At 56.0% G+C, this 21,742-nt stretch overlaps 1 protein-coding gene across 1 annotated transcript; it reads right to left on the bottom strand.

The window, feature by feature from the left end:
- Nucleotides 1-1,133: 1,133 nt before the first annotated feature.
- On the bottom strand, nt 1,134-13,779 carry LRRC32 (leucine rich repeat containing 32). Its single transcript, XM_079788722.1, has 3 exons — nt 13,596-13,779; nt 8,691-8,781; nt 1,134-3,450 (listed from the first exon to the last, which is right to left on the bottom strand). Exons 2-3 carry the CDS (start codon nt 8,775-8,777, stop codon nt 1,558-1,560), a joined length of 1,980 nt encoding a protein of 659 aa, XP_079644848.1. The 5' UTR covers nt 8,778-8,781; nt 13,596-13,779; the 3' UTR covers nt 1,134-1,557.
- Nucleotides 13,780-21,742: the final 7,963 nt, after the last annotated feature.

A 21,742-nucleotide genomic window follows, 5' to 3' on the forward strand; every position in this document is an offset into this window, starting at 1 on the left:
CCACTTTTCTAAGAGGGGAGGATCCCTGTATGAGGAGGACCCAAAAGAGCGGTTGGAGCATTATCTTGTGATGTGACACCTGAGAGAGAAGAAAACCACTCAAGTCCAACCCCCCCCAACCCACCCCCTGACACCCGTAATGAGGTCTGAATCCACCTTTTTTCCACAGGCTCTGCCACTGACGTGTGCACCTCTGAGCACGTCCTTTTCTCTTCCTAAGCCTCAGTTTCCCTATCTGTGTAAGGGGGAGGTGGGACTCAATGGTCTCACATTCTAGGCTGTGCTCATTGGAAAATGGGAATGCAAGAGCAAAAAAGAGAAAAAGAACTCACACCCGTCTGCCAAGGAGGGAATGAGGGGAAACTGAGGCCGAGGAGGAGAGGGCCCGTGGCCGCCTGTCTTCTCTCTGCCTGCCTGGGAGAGTGGAGGGAGAGGAGCTGGTGGGATGTACAGTGCGGGATGCTCCCAGGCCCTGTGCCAGCAATGGGGGCCACTTCTGTCCCCCTGACAGCCGGCAGCCCCGCAGGGGCAAAGCTCAGTCCCCGGAGTCAGGACGATGGGATTCTGAATCTCAGTGCGGCATTTTGTAGCCGGGGCACCCTGCGGGGAGGCCTGGAGCCTCTTTTATAAACTGGGATTAAACACCAGCCTCAGAAGGTTGTCATCAAGAGGCAGGCGCAGGCTGGGGTTTGTTACAGCTGCCAAGCCTGGGGCAAAACAGAACCGGAGACCTCAGGCCTTCCCTCCTGGGAGGGAGCGGGGAGTGGAGGCCACGGCTGTATTGGGGCCGGTGTGCAACACCAGAGAGCCAGGTGGGCAAAAAGTCCGTCCAGAGCAGGAAATGACGGCCCAGTGCTGGCCGGAGCCCAGGGCAACAGCCTGGGAACCGGACCTGCTGCAGCCGCCCCAGCCTGCCTAGAGCGCTGGACCCAAGGCACACGCATGTGGCTCCAGTTCTCTTCCAGTTACACGTTCGTCATGTTCCGGAGAAGCTGAAAGTCATTATCAGAAGATGTGACAGTCTGCTTGGAAAGGTCTCAGACAAATCCTCCTGGTCTTTCCCTTCCCTGGCCCTGGCCTGGCGGGGCAGGGCTCCCCCCCTCCCCCGGCCAAACCCCCTCCCCCTCCAGCACTCAGCCCTGGGCTCCACACTGTGGTCGCTCCACAGCGCTGTGATGCCATCCCCACCCCGACTGGGAGATGCTTGCTGTGTCTCCTTCACCAGTGTCCTCAGTGCCCAGCGCAGGGTGTGGCACAAACCAGATGTGGGGGGAAGATTTGTGGATCTGATGGGTCATCCTCATTCTTTGTCACTCCCAATACAGCTCAGCGTCCAGCTTCCGCAGCTGGACCACATGTGAGGCCTGGGAAGTGCGTCACCTACCGATGCAGCAGGATGCAGGGAGAGGAAGCCCGGGCTGGGGTTTAGAGACCAGGGCTCTGGGACCCTGGCTCACTGTGTGGCCCTTGGGTTAGACCTCACCCTCCTCTGTGCCTCGGGCTCCCCCGCTGTCCTGGAAGGGGCTCCCGGCTGAGCTCTCCTGCAGCCTGGCTGCTCTAGGCTTTGTACTGTTGGTTGAACTTCTGCTGGCGGACACAGCAACAGGTGGCCAGCATGGTGAGGACAATGGCAGAGACAAGTGTGAAGGTGAGGATGATGATGAGGTTGACATTCTTGAGCCCCCCCTTCTCACAGTCCTCAGGACGCACGTGGCTAAGGAACACCTCCTCCTGGGAGTCGAAGCGGCAGATCAGGTCCTGGGTGGCATCCACGTCCACGCGGCCCTGGTGCAGCTGGGCCGCCAGCCAGCCGTTGCCGCAGCAGCTGAGCGGATTCCCCTGCAGGTAGAGGCGCCGCAGGCTGGTCTCCAGGCCGCCCATGGCGCTGCTGGGCAGCAGGCTGAAGCTGTTGTTCCTCAGGTCCAGCACCTCCAGAGACACGGCCTGCGTCCAGGCCGGCAGGCGGCTCAGGCGGTTCTCGGCGAGATTGAGCTGCTTGAGGCAGCTGAAGCAGGGCAAGTCTACCTGCAGGACCTCCAGCCCATTGCCCTGCAGGGCCAGGACCTCCAAGGAGGCCTCCAGGCCCGCCAAGGCCCCCGTGGCCACATCCAGGCCCGGGTTGGAAGAGAGGTCCAGCTCGGTTAGTGGTGTGTGGAGGAAGGCACCTGCCCAGAGCGTCTCCAACTCGTTGTCCACCAAGTTTAGGCTGCGGAGGGAGGAGATGCCAGAGAAGTCCACGCAGCCGGAGGGTCCAGGCCCACCTGGCCCCCCACATGGAATGACGCGGTTCCCCTGCAGGTTGAGCCTCTGCAAGCTAGCCAGGCCAGCGAAGGTGTATGGGGGCAGGTCCCGCAGGGCATTGTGCTGCAGGAGCAGCGTCCGCAGAGATCCCAGGGTTCTGGTGCCCAGCTCCAGAGTCTCCAGCGCATTGTGGCTGACGTCCAGGAGCACCAGGCAGGGCAGGGAGCCCGCACTCTGAGCCTCGAAGGCCTGCAAGCAGTTTCGGCTGAGGTTCAGGAAACGCAGGGAGGTCAGGTGCTCAAGAAAGCCCTCGGGGACAAGCTCAATCTCATTGTAGCTCAAATCCAGATTCAAGAGCTGGGAGAGGGGGTGGGTGCTGGCATTCCGGCTGGGGTTCGAGAGGGGCGAGGCTGACCAGCCCTCAGAAGGTGCATGGATGGCCTTGCCCCCCTGGGGTGGCCCCGCAGGGAGACTGATGAGGTTGTTGGACACGTTCAGGTAGATGAGTCTCGGGAGCGCGGCCAGGTCCGGGAAGTGGAGCAGTTTGTTTTCCCGCAGGTCGAGCCAGGTGAGCTGGTACCCGGCCTGGGGCTCAGGAGCCATCTGAAAGGCCTCGATGCTGTTGCAGCTCAGGTCCAGCACCCGCAGCTGCTGGAGGCTGAAGTCGGAGATGCAGGTGAGGGAGTTCCTGGAGAGGTTCAGGTGGGTCAGGTGGGGCAGGGCCTCGAAGGCGCCGTCCTCAATGTCCATCAGCACGTTGCTGTGTAGGTCCAGCCGCTCAAGTGCAGGTGTGCCCCAGAAGGTCTGGCGGGCAAGGCGGGTCAGGCTGTTCTCCGCCAGTGCGAGGGTGCGCAGGGCTGGCGCCTCGCCCAGCAGCTGCTCCACAAGGCCGCTGTACAGGCTGTTCCCAGACAGGTCCAGAGACTTCACGTGCAGCAGGGGGCCCAGGCCCCCCGTGCTCAGCGCCAGGCGGTTGTGGGCCAGGTTGAGGTGCTCCAGATGGGACAGGGCCTGGAAGACACCTGGCTGGAGGAAGCTGATCTCGTTGGAGCTCAGGTCCAGGTGACGAAGTGCTGTGTAGAGGCCGAGGGGCGAGGCCAGGACGCTCTGAAGCCGGTTTCCAGACAGGTCAAGGGCCTCCACGTCCCGCGGGAGCACCGAGGGGACCTGCACCAGGCCAAGGTACTGGCAGAAGACCTCCTTGTTCACCTGGGGAGGGGGAGGCAGAGAGAGGAGCAGGCATTAATGGGTGCAGTAAGAGCTGGAATCAGACACGTGCCTCTAGGAAGGATGACTTGAGCTCCCACCAGGCTTGGCTGGGCTTCTCCCTTGGCCTCCCAGGATGCTCGACGTTCCTCCATCCCAGCCTAATCACCCCATGTCTGGATGACCCCCATCCTCCTCCTTGCCCCTGTCTCTGGCACCCAGGACAGCACTGGCATCAGGGAGGGACTCAAGGAAGCTTTGATGGGTGGACAGAGAGGTGATAGAAAGTTAGAAGGACTTGATCGATGCTTCTCTCTCATCAATGTTTCTAGCTTTCTATCCCTCTCCCTTCCTCTCTGTAAAAAAATCAATAAAATATATTTAAAAAAAATCAATAAACAGCCAAAACCAGTTTGGCTCAGTGGATAGAGCGTCAGCCTGTGGACTGAAAGGTCCCAGGTTCGATTCTGGTCAAGGGCATGTACCTTGGTTGCGGGCACATCCCCAGTAGGGAGTATGCAGGAGGCAGCTGATCGATGCTTCTCTCTCATCGATGTTTCTAGCTTTCTATCCCTCTCCCTTCCTCTCTGTAAAAAATCAATAAAATATATTTAAAAAAATCAATAAACAGAAAGTTAGAAGGACAAATGACCAGACAAAAAACCCTGTACTAATCATTAACCCATTTTACAGGAAAACTGAGCCACAGATCAGAGCAAGCATGTTAAATAAACGAGGCATGCGGCCCGGCAGCCGAGAGTTTGACATGCTTGATCTAGAGTGACCCAGGGCCACGAGGAACAGAGCCAAGCTGGGACCCAGGCCTCCAGGTTCCACACCCTGGCTTCTTCTATGGGCCCGGTCGTTAGGTTGACCCAGTTGGTGTTAGACTAGATTAACCCACTTTGGGGGAGTTGTTTCCAAAAGGAAAAAATGCAGTTTGTCCTCTTGTCATCCGTTTTTAGCTTCCTGCCCTCAGATCTCATTCAAGCCCTCATCCTGACAGGTCCATTCAAGCCCAGAGCTGTGGTTCCCGGAGCCTGCTTCCTCGGGGACACTTCCCAGGAGTGCCCTTTCTGCTGCTGCTACCCACCCCCACCCCTGTCAGTGGCTTTGCTTCCCATGGCCCGGTCCTGCTGGTCCTGGAGATGGGGTGAGGGTAAGCGGCACGGGGAAAGATGCCCAGGGTCCCAACCCATGTCCTTTGATGACAACACTATGATTTTGTGGTGCGTGCCCCATCAAGTCACATGACCACTCTGGTTTCTTAACCAGAAAGTAACTCATCCTTCCCTAGCACCCACTCAGCATCTTAGATTTTTTGCCATTTTCAGACCCATGGTCTCACTGGGTCTTCACAATAGCCTGCCCCGTCAATAGGATTGCCCCTATTTAAGAAAACCAAGCCCAGAGCGGGTAAGGAAGGTTTGAGGATCACCCAGCTGCTGAGGAACAGAGCTGGGTTTAAACCCAGATATTTTAACAACTAAAGGCCCCACTTTTGTCCTTCTATCTCATGTGCTTTCTGAGGCCAGAATTCTTTCCATGTAAATGCTGTCTTCCTCTCGTCTTTTCTAGCATACCAGGAACCCCAGCCTTTCTCAGCTGGTCTGACTTCTACCACCTCCCAGCTCAGGCCCACTCCTGCCCCAGCTTCTGCCTCCACGGACCCTTCTGATCCACCCACCAACCAGATGCCTGGCAATTGCTCTCAATTCCACTCAGACAGTGTTGCCTTCTGTTTACAGTAAACCCCTCCAGGGCAAACTCCAGGACTCTCAGCAGGTTCAAAGCTGTTTGTGGCCCCTGAGGAACTGTCCCCTCTCCTCCCAACCCACTCCAGCCCAGTCCACAGTGACATATCTGACCACTGACCATTGTGCCCTCCAAGCCCCAGCTCTGGGCCTCCTCCTTCCTGTTCCCTGTGCTGGTTATGTCCTTCCCAACAAAATCTGCACGGGGAACTCTGAGTCCAGGATCTCCTCTGCCAGGAAGCCTTCCCTGATTCCTGGCCAGGTTGGGGCCTCCTCTGGGTTTCTTACAGCCTCTGTGCTTCCTGTCATAGCTTTGGTCCCTGAACTGTGGCTATCGGTGTGGGGACCTGCTAGACAGTGAGCTCAGAGCAAACAGGGCCCGTTCTGATTGATGTGGATGCCTTGGACCTGGCCCACAGAAGGTGCTCACTAAATTTTTTTAATGAATGAAAGAGTCATAGACATCATAGGTTTAGTAAAGGTCTGAGGGATTGAGCCAATCGCCTTTCTAAAAAGAAAGTAAAGGGATGAGCCATATATTCAGACTAAAGTCAAAGACTGTGAGAGCATCAAGGGTCCAGCCCACCAATTCCAAGGTGGGGAGACTGAGCTTGAAGAAGGCAGTGACCTGCACGAGGTCACGGTGAGTCAGTAGCTAAGCCAGCAGGGCAGGAACACCAGCCCCGGGGGCTCCCTGCCTGGCCCAGCTGTCAGCTTCCTCTCAAGATCCCCAAGGTGAGGAGGGGGAGGAATGGACTGCCCTCCAACAGGCACCTGTGTGCCTCTTCCTACTCCATGCAGCACCGTCACCAGCCTGCACAGCGGCCCAGAGATGAACCAGAAACCATCCTGGCCACCTGGCCAGTCTTGCCTGGCTCCTTGCCCCTTCCTCCCTTCCAACCTCTCGGCCAGCTGGGGCCACCAGGCATGGCCCCTCATCCTGTCCTCAGCTCCCGGACCACCCTTATTAAAGAAGTCACAGCAAAAGGAACATTAACACAATGACTGCCACTAACCATGGAGCGCCAGCTGTGTGCCAGGCTTGTACTGGATGCATAGATACCTTGCCTCATTCCATCTTCTAAGGCAGTGGTTCTCAACCTTCCTAATGCTGCGACCCTTTAATACAGTTCATGTTGTGGTGACCCCCAACCATAAAATTATTTTCATTGCTACTTCATAACTGTAATTTTGCTACTGTTATGAATTGTAATGTAAATATGTGATATGCAGGATGTCTTAGGCGACCCCTGTGAAAGGGTCGTTCGACCCCCAAAGGGGTCGCGACCCACAGGTTGAGAACCGCTGTTAAGGCATATTTACCTCATTGTACCCTCTAAGGAAACTGAGGCTCGGAGGAGGGAGGTGGCTTCCCCAAATCATATAGTCAGAGGCTCAAAACTACCATTGGGAGTTCCTTTTCCTACAGCCAGCCAAGTTTGGCCACTGCGCCCTCAGAGCTGAGTGAGTACCCAGGTTGAGTCCTTCAGCAGAGTAAACACTAGGAACACCAGTTACCACTTCCTGAGCATGTACCACGTGGGGGCACTGTCCTAGGCATCACATGTTATCCTACGGGCAAGCCCACACCCCATTCCACCCCTGAATTCTCAAAGGCTCCCTGGGCCACCAGCCCCTGGAGTTGAGTCAGGACACAGGCTGGCCAAGCCCAGAGCCTAAGGCTTGCTTTCTGCCCGGGTGCCCGGGACCCCTGCCGGAGGCCCAGAGGCGGCGGCCGCGGGCAGTGCTGCACCACCGCCCGGCTCTGCAGTTCAGTCGGAAGGAGCTGGAAGGCCAGTGCCGCTCTCAGCACTCCACTTCGCGGCGCCCCCACTGCCTGAGCTCTGAGCCCCCCGCACCACCGACGTACTTGGGAAAGGGTCTTGGAGGAGTCAGCCCTTAGCCACATTCGGAGCTGCCCTTGACAACACTCTACCCACTCTCTCTGAGATGCCAGGATGCCACTGCCCAAGTTTTTGTTTTGTTTTGTTTTGTTTTGTTTTGTTTTGTTTTGTTTTGTTTTGTTTTAGGAGGGAAGAAGACTTGCCACCCAACTCCATGTTACCACCTGCACAGAGCAGGGAAGCAGGGCAGCAAGAGTCACTCGCAGTGGGCAGCATAAGCCCCGGGAGCTGGGTTCGAATACTGCTCTACTACTTCCTATCTGCATAATCCTGGTAGTCACAGCTCTTCTCTCGGCCTCGGTTTTCTCTGCTGAAAGAGGAATCTGGGCCGGAGAAAGGGAGAGAGGGTCCTCAGCATGCAGCAGGCACCTTGCGAGCCCTCGGCATGTGAAAATTAAAAAAAAATTTTTTTTATTATCTTAAAAATCATCATGATTCTTCCTATGGTAGTCCAGAAAGCACCTTTCTGCCTATTATGTCATCTCTTCCCAACCCAAAGCTCACCCAGGTCCGCTCCCTGCTGGGTGGCCAGGGCCTTCCCTTCTCTGAGCCTGTCTCCCCAGCAGAATGTGGGGCTGCGTTTGGTGACATCTGAGGCCTTCTCTGCCTATGACTCTGGGTTCTGGGAACCTCAGAAGGGCTCTAAAGAGCAAGAAGTAAGGCGACCGCAGCAGGACGCTGCAACCCCAGGGAGGGCTGCCGGGCCTGGCTGCCAGCACCTGCGGCCTCCAGGAGCAGGTGGCCATTCTGTGTCATAAGCTTCCGGTCCCAGGTCCCAGTGGGGCTGCCACAGGGCCTCTCCCTTCCCCAGGGCAAGCTCCTGCCTTGAGCTCAGCGACTGCCCAGCTTCACAAGCGGACCTGGGTGGTCTATTTTCCCTGCACCCCACAGGGTGACAATAACTTCAGGGCTAGTCTCCCGGCAAGGGGCAGGAAAACGGAACAAAGTGAATTCCTGCCCTCGGGAAGTTCTGGGTCTGGCGGTGAGACAGGCCTGGGCCCACTTGCGAACTATACCATGTGAGATGGAGGGAAGCTTGGGCCTGGGGAAGACCAGCGAAGGGAGCACACAGAACCAGGTCAGCCCGGGAGGGATCGGAAGAGGCTTCCTGAAGGGGGCAGCATTTGACCTGGGCAGTGATGAGTGAGGCTTCCCAGCAGGGATGTGGCCCATGGGCCCAAGTCAAGGAGCCCAGGGACCCAAAACAGAAGAGCCCTTCCCAGCTGACTGACCTCAAATTCTGTGTCACCCTGTGGGGGCAGAGGGAATAGAGTCCAATATTGGCCCCAGTGGTCCCAGCTGAATGACCTTGGACAAGTCACTTCACCTCTCCAAGCCTTAGCTTCCAATTCTGTAAAATGGGAATAATGGTACTTACCTGGCAGGATTAATAGTAAAGAAGGTATTTAAACATTCTAGCAGATGCTAATCAAATGCAAGGTTTAAATGCATTCCTTTTATGACTCCTCTAATTTTGGCTTCTGGGCCTGGGACGATAGAGCACCCTAGGGCTGGGTGGGGGTGGAGGTGGGGGTGGGGGTGGGGGTGGGGGTGGGAGCTTTCCCTGCCTGGGAGGGCTTCTTACCTTCTTACAGGGCACCTTGTCTCCCTGTTGGGAGGTAGCCAGGCCCAGGGTCAGCACGGCCAGGAGCAGCAGGATCTGGTGGCTCATGGCTCTGCGTAGGGCAGGGAGGAAAGGGGACATTGTAAAACCCAGGCTCCTTCCCACGGCCGGCCCACACCCTCCCACCCTGCCCTCAGGGAACCCCAGGCCACAGCTGTATCTGACATGAAGGTGTAGCCCATCACAGAGGGCCTCCAATGCTACGCCAAGGAGCTAGGCCATGCCCCCAGAAAAAGTTTTTAAACAGTGGGCGACATGGTCGGATTTGGGTTTCAAAAGACTCCACCTGGTGGAAGACAATCTGGAGGAGGTGAGCAGGAGGCGCAGGGACCCTAAGGGCTACCCTGGGCCAACCTCAGGGCTGGGGTGAGGTGAGGTGGGGAGCTGGGCCTCTGACTCCCTTTCTACCCAAGCCACAAGCAGGTCACCCCTTCGTAGCTCCTCAGACCCCAAATGGAATCACTCACACACACACACACACACACACACACACACACACACACACACACACACGGACCTTCATTTTGCTCTTTTTCTTTTGATTTTCTGATTCTTGAGCCCCTGCCATTGTTTGATGGCTGGGCCTGGAGCCTTGACAGGAAGCCCCACTGGAGGCTTGCCCTGGCCCCGGCATTGTGGCTGTGAACTTCCCCAGGAGCAGCCTGCCAGGCCCTTTACTTTCACTGAAGCCACCACCCGTGCCAGGGCAGGGGGACACGCAGGCCTGTTGGACCTGCCCGTCCCTTTATGAGCAGCCAGGGTGCCCTCAGCAGGGTGGAATCTCAGTGCTTCTAGGAGCTCACTCACTGAAGACCTGGGTCAGGGGCTAGAAATACACAGCTCAATCTATCAATTTCATTCATTCATTCATTCATTCATTCACACTTTTATTGAATGCCACCTCACATCTAGCTCTGTGCTGGGAACTGGGAACACAAATAAATGCACAGAAGTGGCCATAATACATACAGAGCATTAAGAAGGAGGGATACATAAAGTCCTCCAAGAGCACTGGACTCAGAGTCACCCATATCCAACTGTTCCCTCTGATTCCTCCACTAACCTGCTGTGTGACCTGGTGCAAATCATTTCACCTCTCTGAGTCTCAGTTTCCTTTTCTGGGGTTAATGCTGACTTCACCAAGTTTTCTTAAAGATCGAATGATATATATTCTACTTAGGGAGCCCTTATTATGTACCAGGCACGCTTCTCCGCACTTCACATGTATTAACTCATTTAATCCTCACCATAACTAAATGACTTGGCTCCATGATTAGCAGTCCCATTTTACAGACAGGAAAACTGAGGCCCAGAGAGATTAAGTAACATATTCAAGGTCTCACAGATAACAAGTCTGGCTCCTAGGTCTGTGCTCTTAACCTCTACACTATATGGTCTCCAAAAAGGCCTCAATAAATGGGTGCTGAGTTGTAGACTCTGAGGGTGCTTTAGGAGAAGATGCATTTATAGGACCTTTGAGGGCTGGGTCTTTACTATTAGACCCAATTAGCGTTCTTACAATGAATTTTAAATGAAGGTGGCTGCCCTGAGTTCCTTTATTGTTCAAATGTGGTCTTTTAAAACCTGTTCCCTGGGTTCCCCTAGGCCATGGGCCTCTGCCCCCACAAATGCTCGCTCTTCTCACCTGCATTATGGGTCAGGCTTTTACAGGAAATTTTGTTCTGCTGTTTAAAAAGCAGAACATCACCACCCATCCGAAAGCTGGTATGCGCAGAACTGAGTGGAACCCCCTCAGGGGGCCTTTGAGGCCCTTGGGGAGTATGCCTTGTGGCCAGCTCTTCCCTCCAACCTCATTTCTCACCGTCCCCTCTCCCACTCTGGGTTCTGGAAGCCTCCTATTTCCTCAGAGCCCCTTTCACTGCTCCAAACCTTCATTCCCTCCCCTCTCTTGTGCTGAATACCTCCTCGTCCTTTGGTTCTCAGCTTAGATGTCACCTCCTCCAAGGAGCCTTCTCTGGCTTCCCAAGTCTGGGCTATGTGTTCGGCTCTTCCTCCGGGTTCCCACAGCCCCTGAGCTTCCAGTGAGCACAGCACCGGGCACTCTAGGATTACCCTTTCCCACACATTCCTAAGGGAAGTGCCCCAGGGCAGAGGGGGCTCACAGGCCAGGCCAGGGAAGGCACTGAGAACTGACAGGAGGAGTCTCAGGGACATGGCGACACTGGCGAGAGCAGTTGCTCTCCTTGACTCTCCCTTCGCCTCCCTGCCACACTCCTTCTCCCTGTCAGTGGGTTCTGTCTGTTCTCTGAGGAAACCCCCAGACCTGCTCACCTCCCTCCTCCATCATTGCCACAAACAGAGTCACCACCATGACCCTGGGCCTCCACCACAGCAACACCCTGACCCCTTTCAGTCTGTCCTACACATAGCGGCCAGAGAGGTGTCGTTAAGTCATAGATCAGATCATGAATCTCGCTGCCTAAAAACCTGCAGTATCATCCAGGCTTTATACCTCTCCTCTCTGACTCCATCTACCATCTGCCCTTCCCTCACCAAATCCTAGTGTTTGCCATTCTTCTCACCATTCCTCAAACACCGCAAGTGCATTCCTACCCCAGGGCCTTTGCCCTGCTGCTCCCTCCACCAGGAAGGCTCTTCCCCAGACCCTCCCATGGCTTATTGCTCTCATCACATTGATCATTTCCTGATCATTAATGTTTTATTCTATGAGGACAGGAGTCTGTCAAGAGGTGCTCACCAACGATCTATTGAACAAATGGCAGAGGGAGGGGTGGAAGCTCTACGGGAATGGGCTGAGGGGTAAGTGTGAGGTGAGGACCAGGAAGGGCCTGGCTCAGTACAGAACTGGAAGGCACTGCTGCCCAGAGGGGCCCTCATTTTCCCCTCCTCTGCCTGCCAAATCTCACCCTGCCCCCAAGGTGGGCATCAGAGCATCCAGCAGGGACAGTCCTGTACCAACGGAACTCGGGCCTGGCACCTGACAGAAGAGGGCCCCTCAGCAGTGGGCGTCCCTCAGCAGTGCCCAGATTACAGTGATGGGCAACCTTTTGAGCTTGGTGTGTCAAACTTCGCCAAAAAACTGAGCATAACTTGGGTAGTGTGTCACTTTGAGGAAAAAACATTATTTCGCAAATGTTTCATCCTCAGAAGCAGCAAATGTTTCATCCTCGGCATGCGGCCGCCTCAGAATTGAACCTGGGACCTTTCAGTGCTGACACGCGTGTCATAGGTTCGCCATCACTGGCCCAGAACAAAGTGTGTAGAATTTGAGGGCAATTCACTCTCAAGAAGGAAGGCTGGGGTCACTTAGACCCAGGCTGACATCTAGACGACTGCTCCCCAGCCTGTTCTGGGGCAAGTCCCTTAACCCTTCAGTGCCTCCGTGTCCCATCAGTAGGGCAAGTAGCCTGGTTCCTATTCTACCGCTGGCCGCTCCAACTAATGTGATGAGCAAGCTGATAATGCCTGTGATAACGTCCTGGACAGCTTGTCTTTTCAGCTGGGACAATGACCGGCAGAGCTAAACAGCCTAGGCGAGGTATGCTGAGAATGGAGACCTCAAGCTTGCAGATTTAGAGGCCTAGGCAAGAGGAGGCAAGAGATATCTTAGGATTCTGACCAGGAGGGGAAATGTTAAAGAGTGTGCGTGTGTGTGTGTGTGTGTGTGTGTGTGTGTGTGTGTGTGTGGAGAAAGAGAGAGGGTGGGGGGAATAAGGTGGGACAATGCCTATTATCATAAATAAGCCTATCCATACCATTTAAGGATGTTAGACATTCTTCTAAGTACCTGACCTATATTATCTCACTTAATTCTCACAACAAACCAGTAGTTACTATAATTTCCATTTTATAGATGAGAAAACTGAGGCTCAGAAAGATGAAATGATTTACCCAATAGTTACCCAGCTCATCAGTATTTTGGGATTTATCCCAGGTCTACATGACCCGAATGCTGTGTGTTTGTTTGTTTTTTCCAGCAGGTGCTGAACGGCCTGGCCCCTTTATAACTGTCCTCAATCTGCCTATGAGGAAAACGCGGCTCAGAGAGGTGACTTACCCAAAGTCACACAGTCAGTTAATAGAGTCAGGATGAGAATCCAGTCTGTCTGTTTCCAAAGCTAATGCTCCACTGCACCAGGCCAAGATCTCCCTCTCTGTCCCCCTCTAATGACAGCTTCCCCCCAACATCCACAAGGTGACAGGCTCACAGCGCTGGTCCCGGCAACTCCCCCTTCTCTGCTCATCAGGGATCACAGGCAGAGTGGGGTCCTGAGGGAGCTGCGGTGGGAGCCCCTGCCCAGCCGTGAATCATTAAGGGCAGACATGTGCATCCCACGGAGGAATTAGACCTTAACCCAAAGGAATGTGGCTGTGATGACGGAATTTCAGGCAGCTCAGGGTGGGGGTAGGGGTCCCTCACATCTTACCACCCATGAAGAAGGCTGCGACAGAGACCCTTGAAGAGAGGGGAGTGTCCCCCTTCTCCCCTCACCTCAGGTAGGCAGGCTATCTGGTGGGGTGGGGTGGGGTGGGAAGCCCCACGCCCAGCCGCCCAGCCCAGAGCAGAGGGTGGCAGGAGATCTGGATTCAAATCCTAGTCTGCCCTTAACTAACTGTACGTTCCCGCCACGTGCTGGCCTTTCTGCCCTTGTCTTCCCATCTGTCAAATGGGAACAGGTCTCACTCTTTTGCGGGAAAGATCTGTCGAGTTAGCAGCCTGGGAGACCTCCGGGAGGGTCAATCCTGGCTCCACGTGTGAGGTGGAGGACGGCGGTCGGGGAGGAGGACCCAGCCCAGCTCCAGGTCCTCGGCTCTCGAGGGGCGCGGGACAGGCGGCTCCCCAGAGGGCGGGCCGGCCCCGCTCGCCCGCCCGGAGGCTCCTACCTGGCTCAGCGCGGCCGCCGCTCCTCTCCCGCGCAGCCCCGGCACATTTTGCGCAAACCAGCTCCCCGGTCCCACCCCGCGCCAGACCCCGGGGTCACGGCCCGAGGAGGCGCCCGGCAGATCCACTGCCCCACGGGAGCCGAACCCGCGAGGGGGCGGCTCGGGCTCCAATTTAAATACCCCTCCCGCCCCACCACGCCTCCTTTCGGGCCAGCCGCGGGGTCCTAGCGCCGGCCGGTGTTCCCAAGAGGGAGTGAAGCATCTTCTGGATGCTGACACCCCGGCGGGGAAGCGGCGGGCTGGAGGGGCGGGATGAAAGGGGCCGGAGGGAGAGGGGTCGCCGCCAGCGAGGCCAGCCCTGGGCCGCCGCACGTGCAGTTCGTGGCCCCGTGGGGTGTGGAGGGGCGGGCGGCTCTGGGAGCCGCAGGTCCGCAGAGGAAATCCTGCCTGGTCCCGAGTTCCCCGCTGCCGGCGCCGCGGCCCTTAGGATGGGGCGGAATGGGGGGCGGGGGGGGGGGCGAACAGGAGAAGTGACCGCGGGTTTGAACGCGGAAGGAAATGACCCTTCGCTGGCCCTGGGGCGGCCACCGAGGGGATTCCCCCACCGCGGCTATCTCCTCTGGACAGTCCAGGCAAGTCACTTCCCCCTCTGGATGTGGTCTGGTATCCAGAGCTGTCACCGACCCTTCAGCAGCCCTGGGAACCGGTCCCATCCAAGTGTCCAGCTTTCAGATTGTGAGACTGAGGTTAGGGATGGGGACAGCGAATATAAATAAAAACCAGTGGTCTGCGATTGCTAAAAGCCCATTTACATTTGGGAAACCGAGTCTCAGAAAGGTTAAATGGCACATCCAAAGTCACGCAGCCTACAAGAGACAGGGGTGTGAGCCCACTGTGTCCACAAAGGTAAATCCCGGCCGAGCTGAGTGCCCCTCCGCAGGCACCGTTTTGCTCAGGTTAAAATGCTGTGCAAAGTAGCATGGTGGTATCACGGACCTTTACATCAGAGACTGAGGCAAACCTTCCCCCAGCCACTCCTCTTCCAGATGCCTTGACCCTACCAAGTCAGAGGGATGGTGGTGCCCTGCTAGGGGTGGACTCCGGGATGAGGGTGTTGAGGGAGGAGGGTCAGGGCTTTCCTTAGAGTCTGGTTTCCCACGGTAGAAGGGAATTCCTCTTCCGCTGTTTCCAGGGGTCCTCAAACTACGGCCTGCGGGCCACATGCGGCCCGCTGAGGACATTTATCCGGCCCGCGGGGTGTTTTTGCTGCCGCTGCCAGTCCTGCTTAGCAGGTGACTCATCCCAGCCCGCAGTACGCATGTGTGGAATGTGCGCCGTACTCTCCGACTCCCCTCCTTCTCTCTGAGGGACAGCGAACTGGCCCCCTGTTTAAAAAGTTTGAGGACCCCTGGCTGTTTCTCTTTCCTGATAGAGTGGCACAGGGTGCCCATTTTACAGATGGGAAAAGCGGCCACCCAACGTTTGTGGGAAATCAGGGTAACGCTGGGCTTAGAGCTGGGTTCCCTGCATGCTTGATGGCTGCTGCCTTCCCGGTCTCCCATCTGGCTCACTGAGGGGATGGGCCTGGGCAGAAGGGGGACAGCCCAGAGGAGACGAGCTATGACAGCTGGTGGCCCAGGGCCTTCCCTAGCCTCCGAGGAGGAGATGGGGAACGTTTCCGAAGGCGGGAACTGAGCTGCAATGAAGACATGGGTAGGGAAGGTTGCAGGCTGTGGGCAGGGTGTCCAGACCTCCACCTTCCCTCCCAGCCACCTGAGGCCTCAGATTTTTGCTCACGGAGGTCCCAGCCGGTGATCCCAACTCTTTCTCTGGGCTCTAGTGCTCACCTGGTCAAATGGAAGCTCCGTTTCCCTGTCTGTAAAGTGGGGAAGACAGTAGCTACCCCTCTGGGTTGGTGCCAGCACTAAGTGTAGTGGACCCAGCCTGGGGCCTGCACCCGGTGGGCGTTGGGTAACTTCTCACTGTCTTGGTGGTGATTGGTGATATCTCTGCTACACCCTGCAGGCTTCCTTTTCCAGGTCCTTATCCGAGAGGCCAGCCAATGCCCAGGAAGTGATTGCTAGCAGTTCTCCAATATGGGCAGAACCTGGCTGAGTTGGATTCAGGCAGTTCCTGGCTCTTCCACCTGACCTGAACCCCACCCCCCACCCCGACCCCAGGCCAGCTGAGCACTGCCGCACCCTTTCCTGAGCTGCTGCCAAGCAGCAGATGCTGGGCTGGCACAAACTCTGATGGGGCCGGCGTAGGGCAGGGCTGGAGCCATGGCCGGCCGGGGAGAGCAGCCTGCCTCCCCACACAACCCCAAAGGCTGCGGTTGTGGTTAGTTCACCGGTTTCTACCTCACTCAGTGTCCAGATGGGGCTCCCCAAGAGTTAGACACAGATGGGCAACCAAGTGTGCCCACCTGCTGCAGATGCCCCTTGGGACCAGGGGGAGCTAAAGGCTGGGAACCCCACGTGCTCAGCACCCCTTCCTTCGCCTCTTCACTTTCAGCAGTCATGTTGCTGTGTGATTTTTGGCAGGTTGCCTGATCTTTCTGACCTCCGTTCGCTGCTCTGCAAAGTGACACTAATATTAGCACCCAGCGTCCTGGCTTGCTGTGAAGATCAAATGCAACAACGTGTGTAAAGTGGTTCACTGAGGGCCTGGCCCATGGTCCTTCCTCGGGCTTGTCCCAGGGAACTGGTGGACTTACCCTGTGGAGCGCCCCGTCCAGATGGGAGGCAGAGGAGGACATAGGATGATGGAGGCCTCGAAGGCCAAGGTTGGGAGTCGGAGCTTGATCTGAAGGAAAAGAAGTTGGAACTGAGCAGACGGGATTTGCCTGGCAGCCATGAGAAAGGTAGCTTTCTTTAAACGCCACCAAGGCCAGCCTTCCGTCCAATGTTGCCTACTTAGCTCCTACTCACACGCCTCCAGAACAGGGAGTTCTGCTGGACTGCCCACCAGTGGGCAGCTCAGCCTTCACCGTGTTGGTATTTTTGTAGATATGCTCCCAGTCCCATATGCATCTATCGGTGCAAATAGGAGACACATCTTTTCCTGTGTCCTTAGGAGTACCATCCTGAGGTGAGAAAACCCTTTCAGGCACCAAGTCAGGCGCAAAGCCTCCTGGGAGGGTTTCACCTCAGGTCAGAATGAAACAGAAGGATCCCAGGTGGGATCGGGTGGCCCGGGCAGGCAATGACGTGCATATCCTGTGTGGCCTTGGACAAGGTGCTAACTGTAGAACTGGAGTGAGAAGGATGGTGGCACCCCAGGCCCCAATTTAGTTTCCAGTACTCGCTGCTGAATACCCATCGTGGGCCAGTCCTTCATCTCCTGCGGGAAAGCAGGGTAAAGACAGCCACAGACAGCATTCCAGTTAGGTGCCTTTATTCTCAATTATTAAGAAACGGAGGCTCAGAGAAGCTAGGTAACTGGTCCAAGCCACCCAGCTTTGGAACCAGGAATTGAACCCAAGTCTCCAGACTCCCAGTCCAGATCTCAGTGCAAGGATGTGGCTGTCCTCACGCCTTGCCCCTGCCAGCACCTCTGTGGGCCCCCAGGAGTCAGGAAGTTCCCTCATCAGCCCCTATTGCGGCCCTGCCTTTTGGGGCAAAAACCCTGGGTTCCCCAGTTCTTCTGCCCACCCGCCCTTGCTCCCTAGGGAAACTGGGCTCAGACCATACCAGCGATGGGCCACCTCCTGGAGGGACCATAGGAAAGGAGAGAAAAAGATGCTGGGCATCAGCTGTGGGGAGTTTGTGGGCCAAAAGCCAACATTGGGCACTTGGGAAACAAACATAAGGGGGCAGGTGGTGCGTCCCTTGCTCTGAAGAATAGCTGAAGTGTTAAATGGGATTAATGAGGGCTTTCCAAGACCGGGCCTGGTGCCAGGTACTTTACTTGAATTATCTCCTTCTTGCGGCCATCCAAAAAGAGGGGACTCTCAGGGCCTGTCTTTTATAGAAGAGGGGCTGAGGCTCGGAGGGATGGTGACTTGTGCACAGTCACTCAGCTACCAGATGGGGAAGGACAGGGCACAGCAGCCATGCCCATCCAAGTCCTCAGGCTCCAAGGCCCTCAGGCATGGCCAGCAACTGGCTTGGCTGGTGCTCTGTTCTCACTGGGGGTACAGGTCACCCCCTCCCTGTGGCACTCGGGGCGACCAGGGCAGGGGAAGCAGGTGCTGGTGAGGCCCCATGTGCCCCAGCTGCCACATCCGAGGCTTTCGGCTCTGAGTCTGGTCAGTGAGAACGGAGGCTGAGGGCCTGGAGGCTCCCAGAGGCCCCAGGGGAGAGAGGGGATGTTAGGTGAGAAAACCCGAGACTGGGGGAAGCAGGCAGGCAGGATCAGAAGCGTCTCCACACTTTAAGTATGCCGTGTCATGCACCGTGAAACCACAGCTCTCTGCAGCGCCCAGCTGCTGGGAACCTGAGGGTTTGTCCCTGTGAGTCCTCCCTTTTAACCATTTGAAGGTTAAACCCGACGTACCCTTTTCTTGATGATTCAGAGTTGTTGGGATGGGCTTTGGTTAGGCCCATGATGTCATCAAGTGTCATCTTCATGTTCACAACAGCTACAGAGACAAGCCCAGGGCGCGGTAGCAGCAGACGTGTGAGTGCCCCTGGTTGAAGGCAGCACCATTAGAGGAAGGCCTGCCACAGGGAGCTGGTGGCCTTGCACCAGTCATTTCCCTCAGGCTGGCAGGCTCGGTTTCTCATCTGTAAAACTGGGCAGTCATTTTGCCACTTCAAGGGGGTTTTGAGATGATGACACTGGAGACCTGAATGGATAGGGGTTGGGTCAGTATGAGTATTGATAGCGTCGTCCTCACGTGGAAGGTGGTTTGACTGCAGGGACAGAAGGAGCGCTCAGGGATGGGAGACAATGACTGAGAGGGGGCTGAGTTGGAGGGACTCTGTCACTGCAGGCTCAGTGGTCCCAGAGCAGAGGTGGGTCCCGGGCTCCTTGCGGGGAACGGTTGTGGTCCCGATAGGCCATCCCATGGTGGGGTTACCTTGCCTCCGGAGGTTCCCTGGAGGTCCATTCCCAACTTCCTAACCTTTCCAAACTTCGGGTTCTTTGCTATGCGGCGCTCCTAGCCAGCCATGGGCTCCTGCCTTCATCTGGGTGGTCAAAGCCCCGAGGGCTGGCAGAACTTCCAGGAACAGACCCATGTGTACCCAGGTGATCCCCACAGACAATGGTCACCCCTTAAAGTGTCAGAGGATCCCCTCCCCCTACTTTCTCTCACTTGCCTCACACAGCAAGCTCCTTCGGGTTCTAGCTCAGGTCCTCTCCAGCTTTGGAGAGTATCAGAACCCCAAGGGCGTTGAAACAGACTGCCTGCTGGGAGTTGTATTTTCGTCCTTGTTGAGTGGGCTGAGGAGGGGCCTGAGGAGGGCAGAGTCAATGGAGACAAGCAGCCCAGGTTTCAGGGAGGGACCTACCCGGGTTCCCACCCTCTCTGTACTGCCCACTGCTGTGTGGCTTTGAGTTGGTGGCCTGGCCTCTCCGAACCCATTCTGTCTCTGTCAAGTGGCGCAATGATGGACGATTAGGGCTGCTTGAAGAGTGAGCTTCTGTGTCAAGTGCCCGCCCGCCTGCCCGCCCATGGCACTCACCCAGTCGGGTGGCAGGGTTTGTGATTCCTGGCGGGGTTATTGTTTGCATTTTTGGCAGCAGCTTTATCTTCTTCGTGCTGATTTAGTTCAGGGAGCGGGGGGAAGGTGATTTGTGAAGCTCCCCCTGGCTATGCTCAGGGGATGTGGGGAGGGGACCTGCTGTGACTGCCTTTCAAGGGCAGTGAGAGTGGGCAGCATTCCCATCCTGCAGGGACAGGTGGGGCCCCCAGAGGATAGATGAGGGGGCGGAGGCCCAGGCACACCCAGCTTAACTGGGACCATCCTCTTTAGCACTGGCCACTGTGACCCAATGTCCCACTCATAGTGCCTTCCTCCTCCTGGCCTGGGGCCTTCCTAGAAAATGTCAGATACTGGCCTTTGGGGGAATTAAGTGGGGCAGGAGCTAGCTCAGGTCACACAGCCAGATGTCCAAGTGGGAGCTGCAACTCTGCCCCTCTGCTGTGTTAGGCTGTCATGCCTCCCCCGTGATGTCCCTACACACAGGCGCTTCCCCCATGGACACAATACACCTGCAACAGTGTGCTCCCCCGGAGACACACACACATGCACACACCCTTCATATATATCCTCAGACAGCACAGGCCACACAGGGGCACAGTTCATGAAAACAAGCATGCATCAACCTCACACAAAAATTTCACACAGGCACACATGCTATCCACAAGCATTTCAAACATCTCAGAGACACCCTCAAAGTGGCCACACACAGATGCACATGCCCTCACAAATTCAGCTCTCATATATGCAGCACAGAACACAGCATGCACATTGAACATACACGTGCACAAGGAATATATATATGTGGTGTCCCAAAAAATGTATACACACTTTAACAGCTGATAGCTCAATTGGAATTGGAATTAATAATTATTCAAAGTGTGTATACATTGAATAATTGTTCAGTTCCTGGTTCCATATATATATGTGGTGTCCCAAAAAATGTATACACACTTTGAATATACACACACACACACACTAGAGGCCCGGTGCATGAAATTCATGCACTTGCGGGAGGGGGGGAGTCCCTCAGCCCAGCCTGCCTCTTGCAGTCTGGGAGCCCTTGGGGGATGTCTGACTGCTGGCTTAGGCCTGCTCCCTGCAGTTGGACATCCTTAGCGCTGCTGTGGAGGCAAGAGAGGCTCCTGCCACCGCTGCTGTGCTCGCCAGCCATGAGTCTGGCTTTGGCTTCTGGCTGAGAAGTGCTCCCCCTGTGGGAGTGCGCTGATCACCAGGGGGCAGCTCCTGTGTTGAGTGTATGCCCCCTGGTAGTCAGTGCGCGTCATAGCGACCGGTTGTTCTGTCATTTGGTTAATTTGCATATTAGCCTTTTTATTATATAGGATATATATCCCACCAAATGCCACAGTCACAAACACTCCACACACATGACAAACACATCATATCGTATATATACAGCAACATCTTAAAAGTTCAGGCTCCCAAACCCAGCACACACACATCAGACATAGTGCACAGACCAGTGTGCTGTGTGTGTGGACGTGTACATGCACAGACACACATGCACACGTGCGCTTGCCCATGGGAGCTAGGCTGTGATCTTGCATTGCTCGTGACTCTAACTTTCTCAGAAGCAGACCACACACATGAGTCGGGAGATTTTCACTAGGGCTAATTTCCTGGGGTGTGAAAGGGGAGAAGGGGGAAGGGTTGGACAGACCACTGTGCCTCCCAGGGATCCCATGATTAATCCGAATGGGATGCTGTGAGCTCAGAATCCCAGGAGCCTGGAGGCTGGGCAGGAGCCCCAGGGTGCAGAGGGCTGGATCGTGTCTCCTGAGCATTGGGTGCCCAGCTGTGTCCCCATAGCCAGCCCCTGTCTCTACATCTGGAAGCTTGGGAATGGGCATTCAGCCTTCCAGACTGCTGCTCTCTGGCCTCTTCTGGACTGGGTGGCTTCTGCCTGCTTGCCTTCCCTCCCCTCTGTGTGCAGGAGACCTGGGTTTGAGGCCTGAACCGGACCCCTAAACCCAACTTCACCTCTGCCTGCATCAGAGCCCACCAGGCCTGGGGTTGGGCTTGCTTCCTGCTGGAGCGGCTGCCTCTTGAAAAAGCTTCTGGGCAGCCCCTCTCCCTACGAGCTCTCCTATCAGCATGGACACTCCCATTTTACATACTCCTTCCAGGCCTCCCAGGTCCCCAGCCAGCTATTGCCCTGCCCTCTTGTCTTCTCCTAGCCAGACCTGTCAAAGTTGTCACCTACTCTTCTGTCTCTATTCCCCTCCACTCTCCTCACTTCTTCTTCCACTTGTCTCCAGCGCCATCATTCAACCAGCTCATCCCTGGCCTGTGTGTCTGGAACAACAATGGATAGACACTCTCCCAACCCCAGCTGCCTTGGTCACTTGGCTGCATTCTTCACAGCTGCTCACTCCCTCCTTCCTGAATTGTCTTCTTCTCTTGGTACCTGTAATACCCTCTCCTGGTTCACTTCCCATCTCTCCAGCATTTCCTCTTGGATCCTTGTGCTGCTCCCCC

Source organism: Cnephaeus nilssonii (genome assembly GCF_951640355.1).
Source record: "Cnephaeus nilssonii genome assembly, chromosome: 13".
Lineage (NCBI taxonomy): Eukaryota > Metazoa > Chordata > Mammalia > Chiroptera > Vespertilionidae > Cnephaeus > Cnephaeus nilssonii.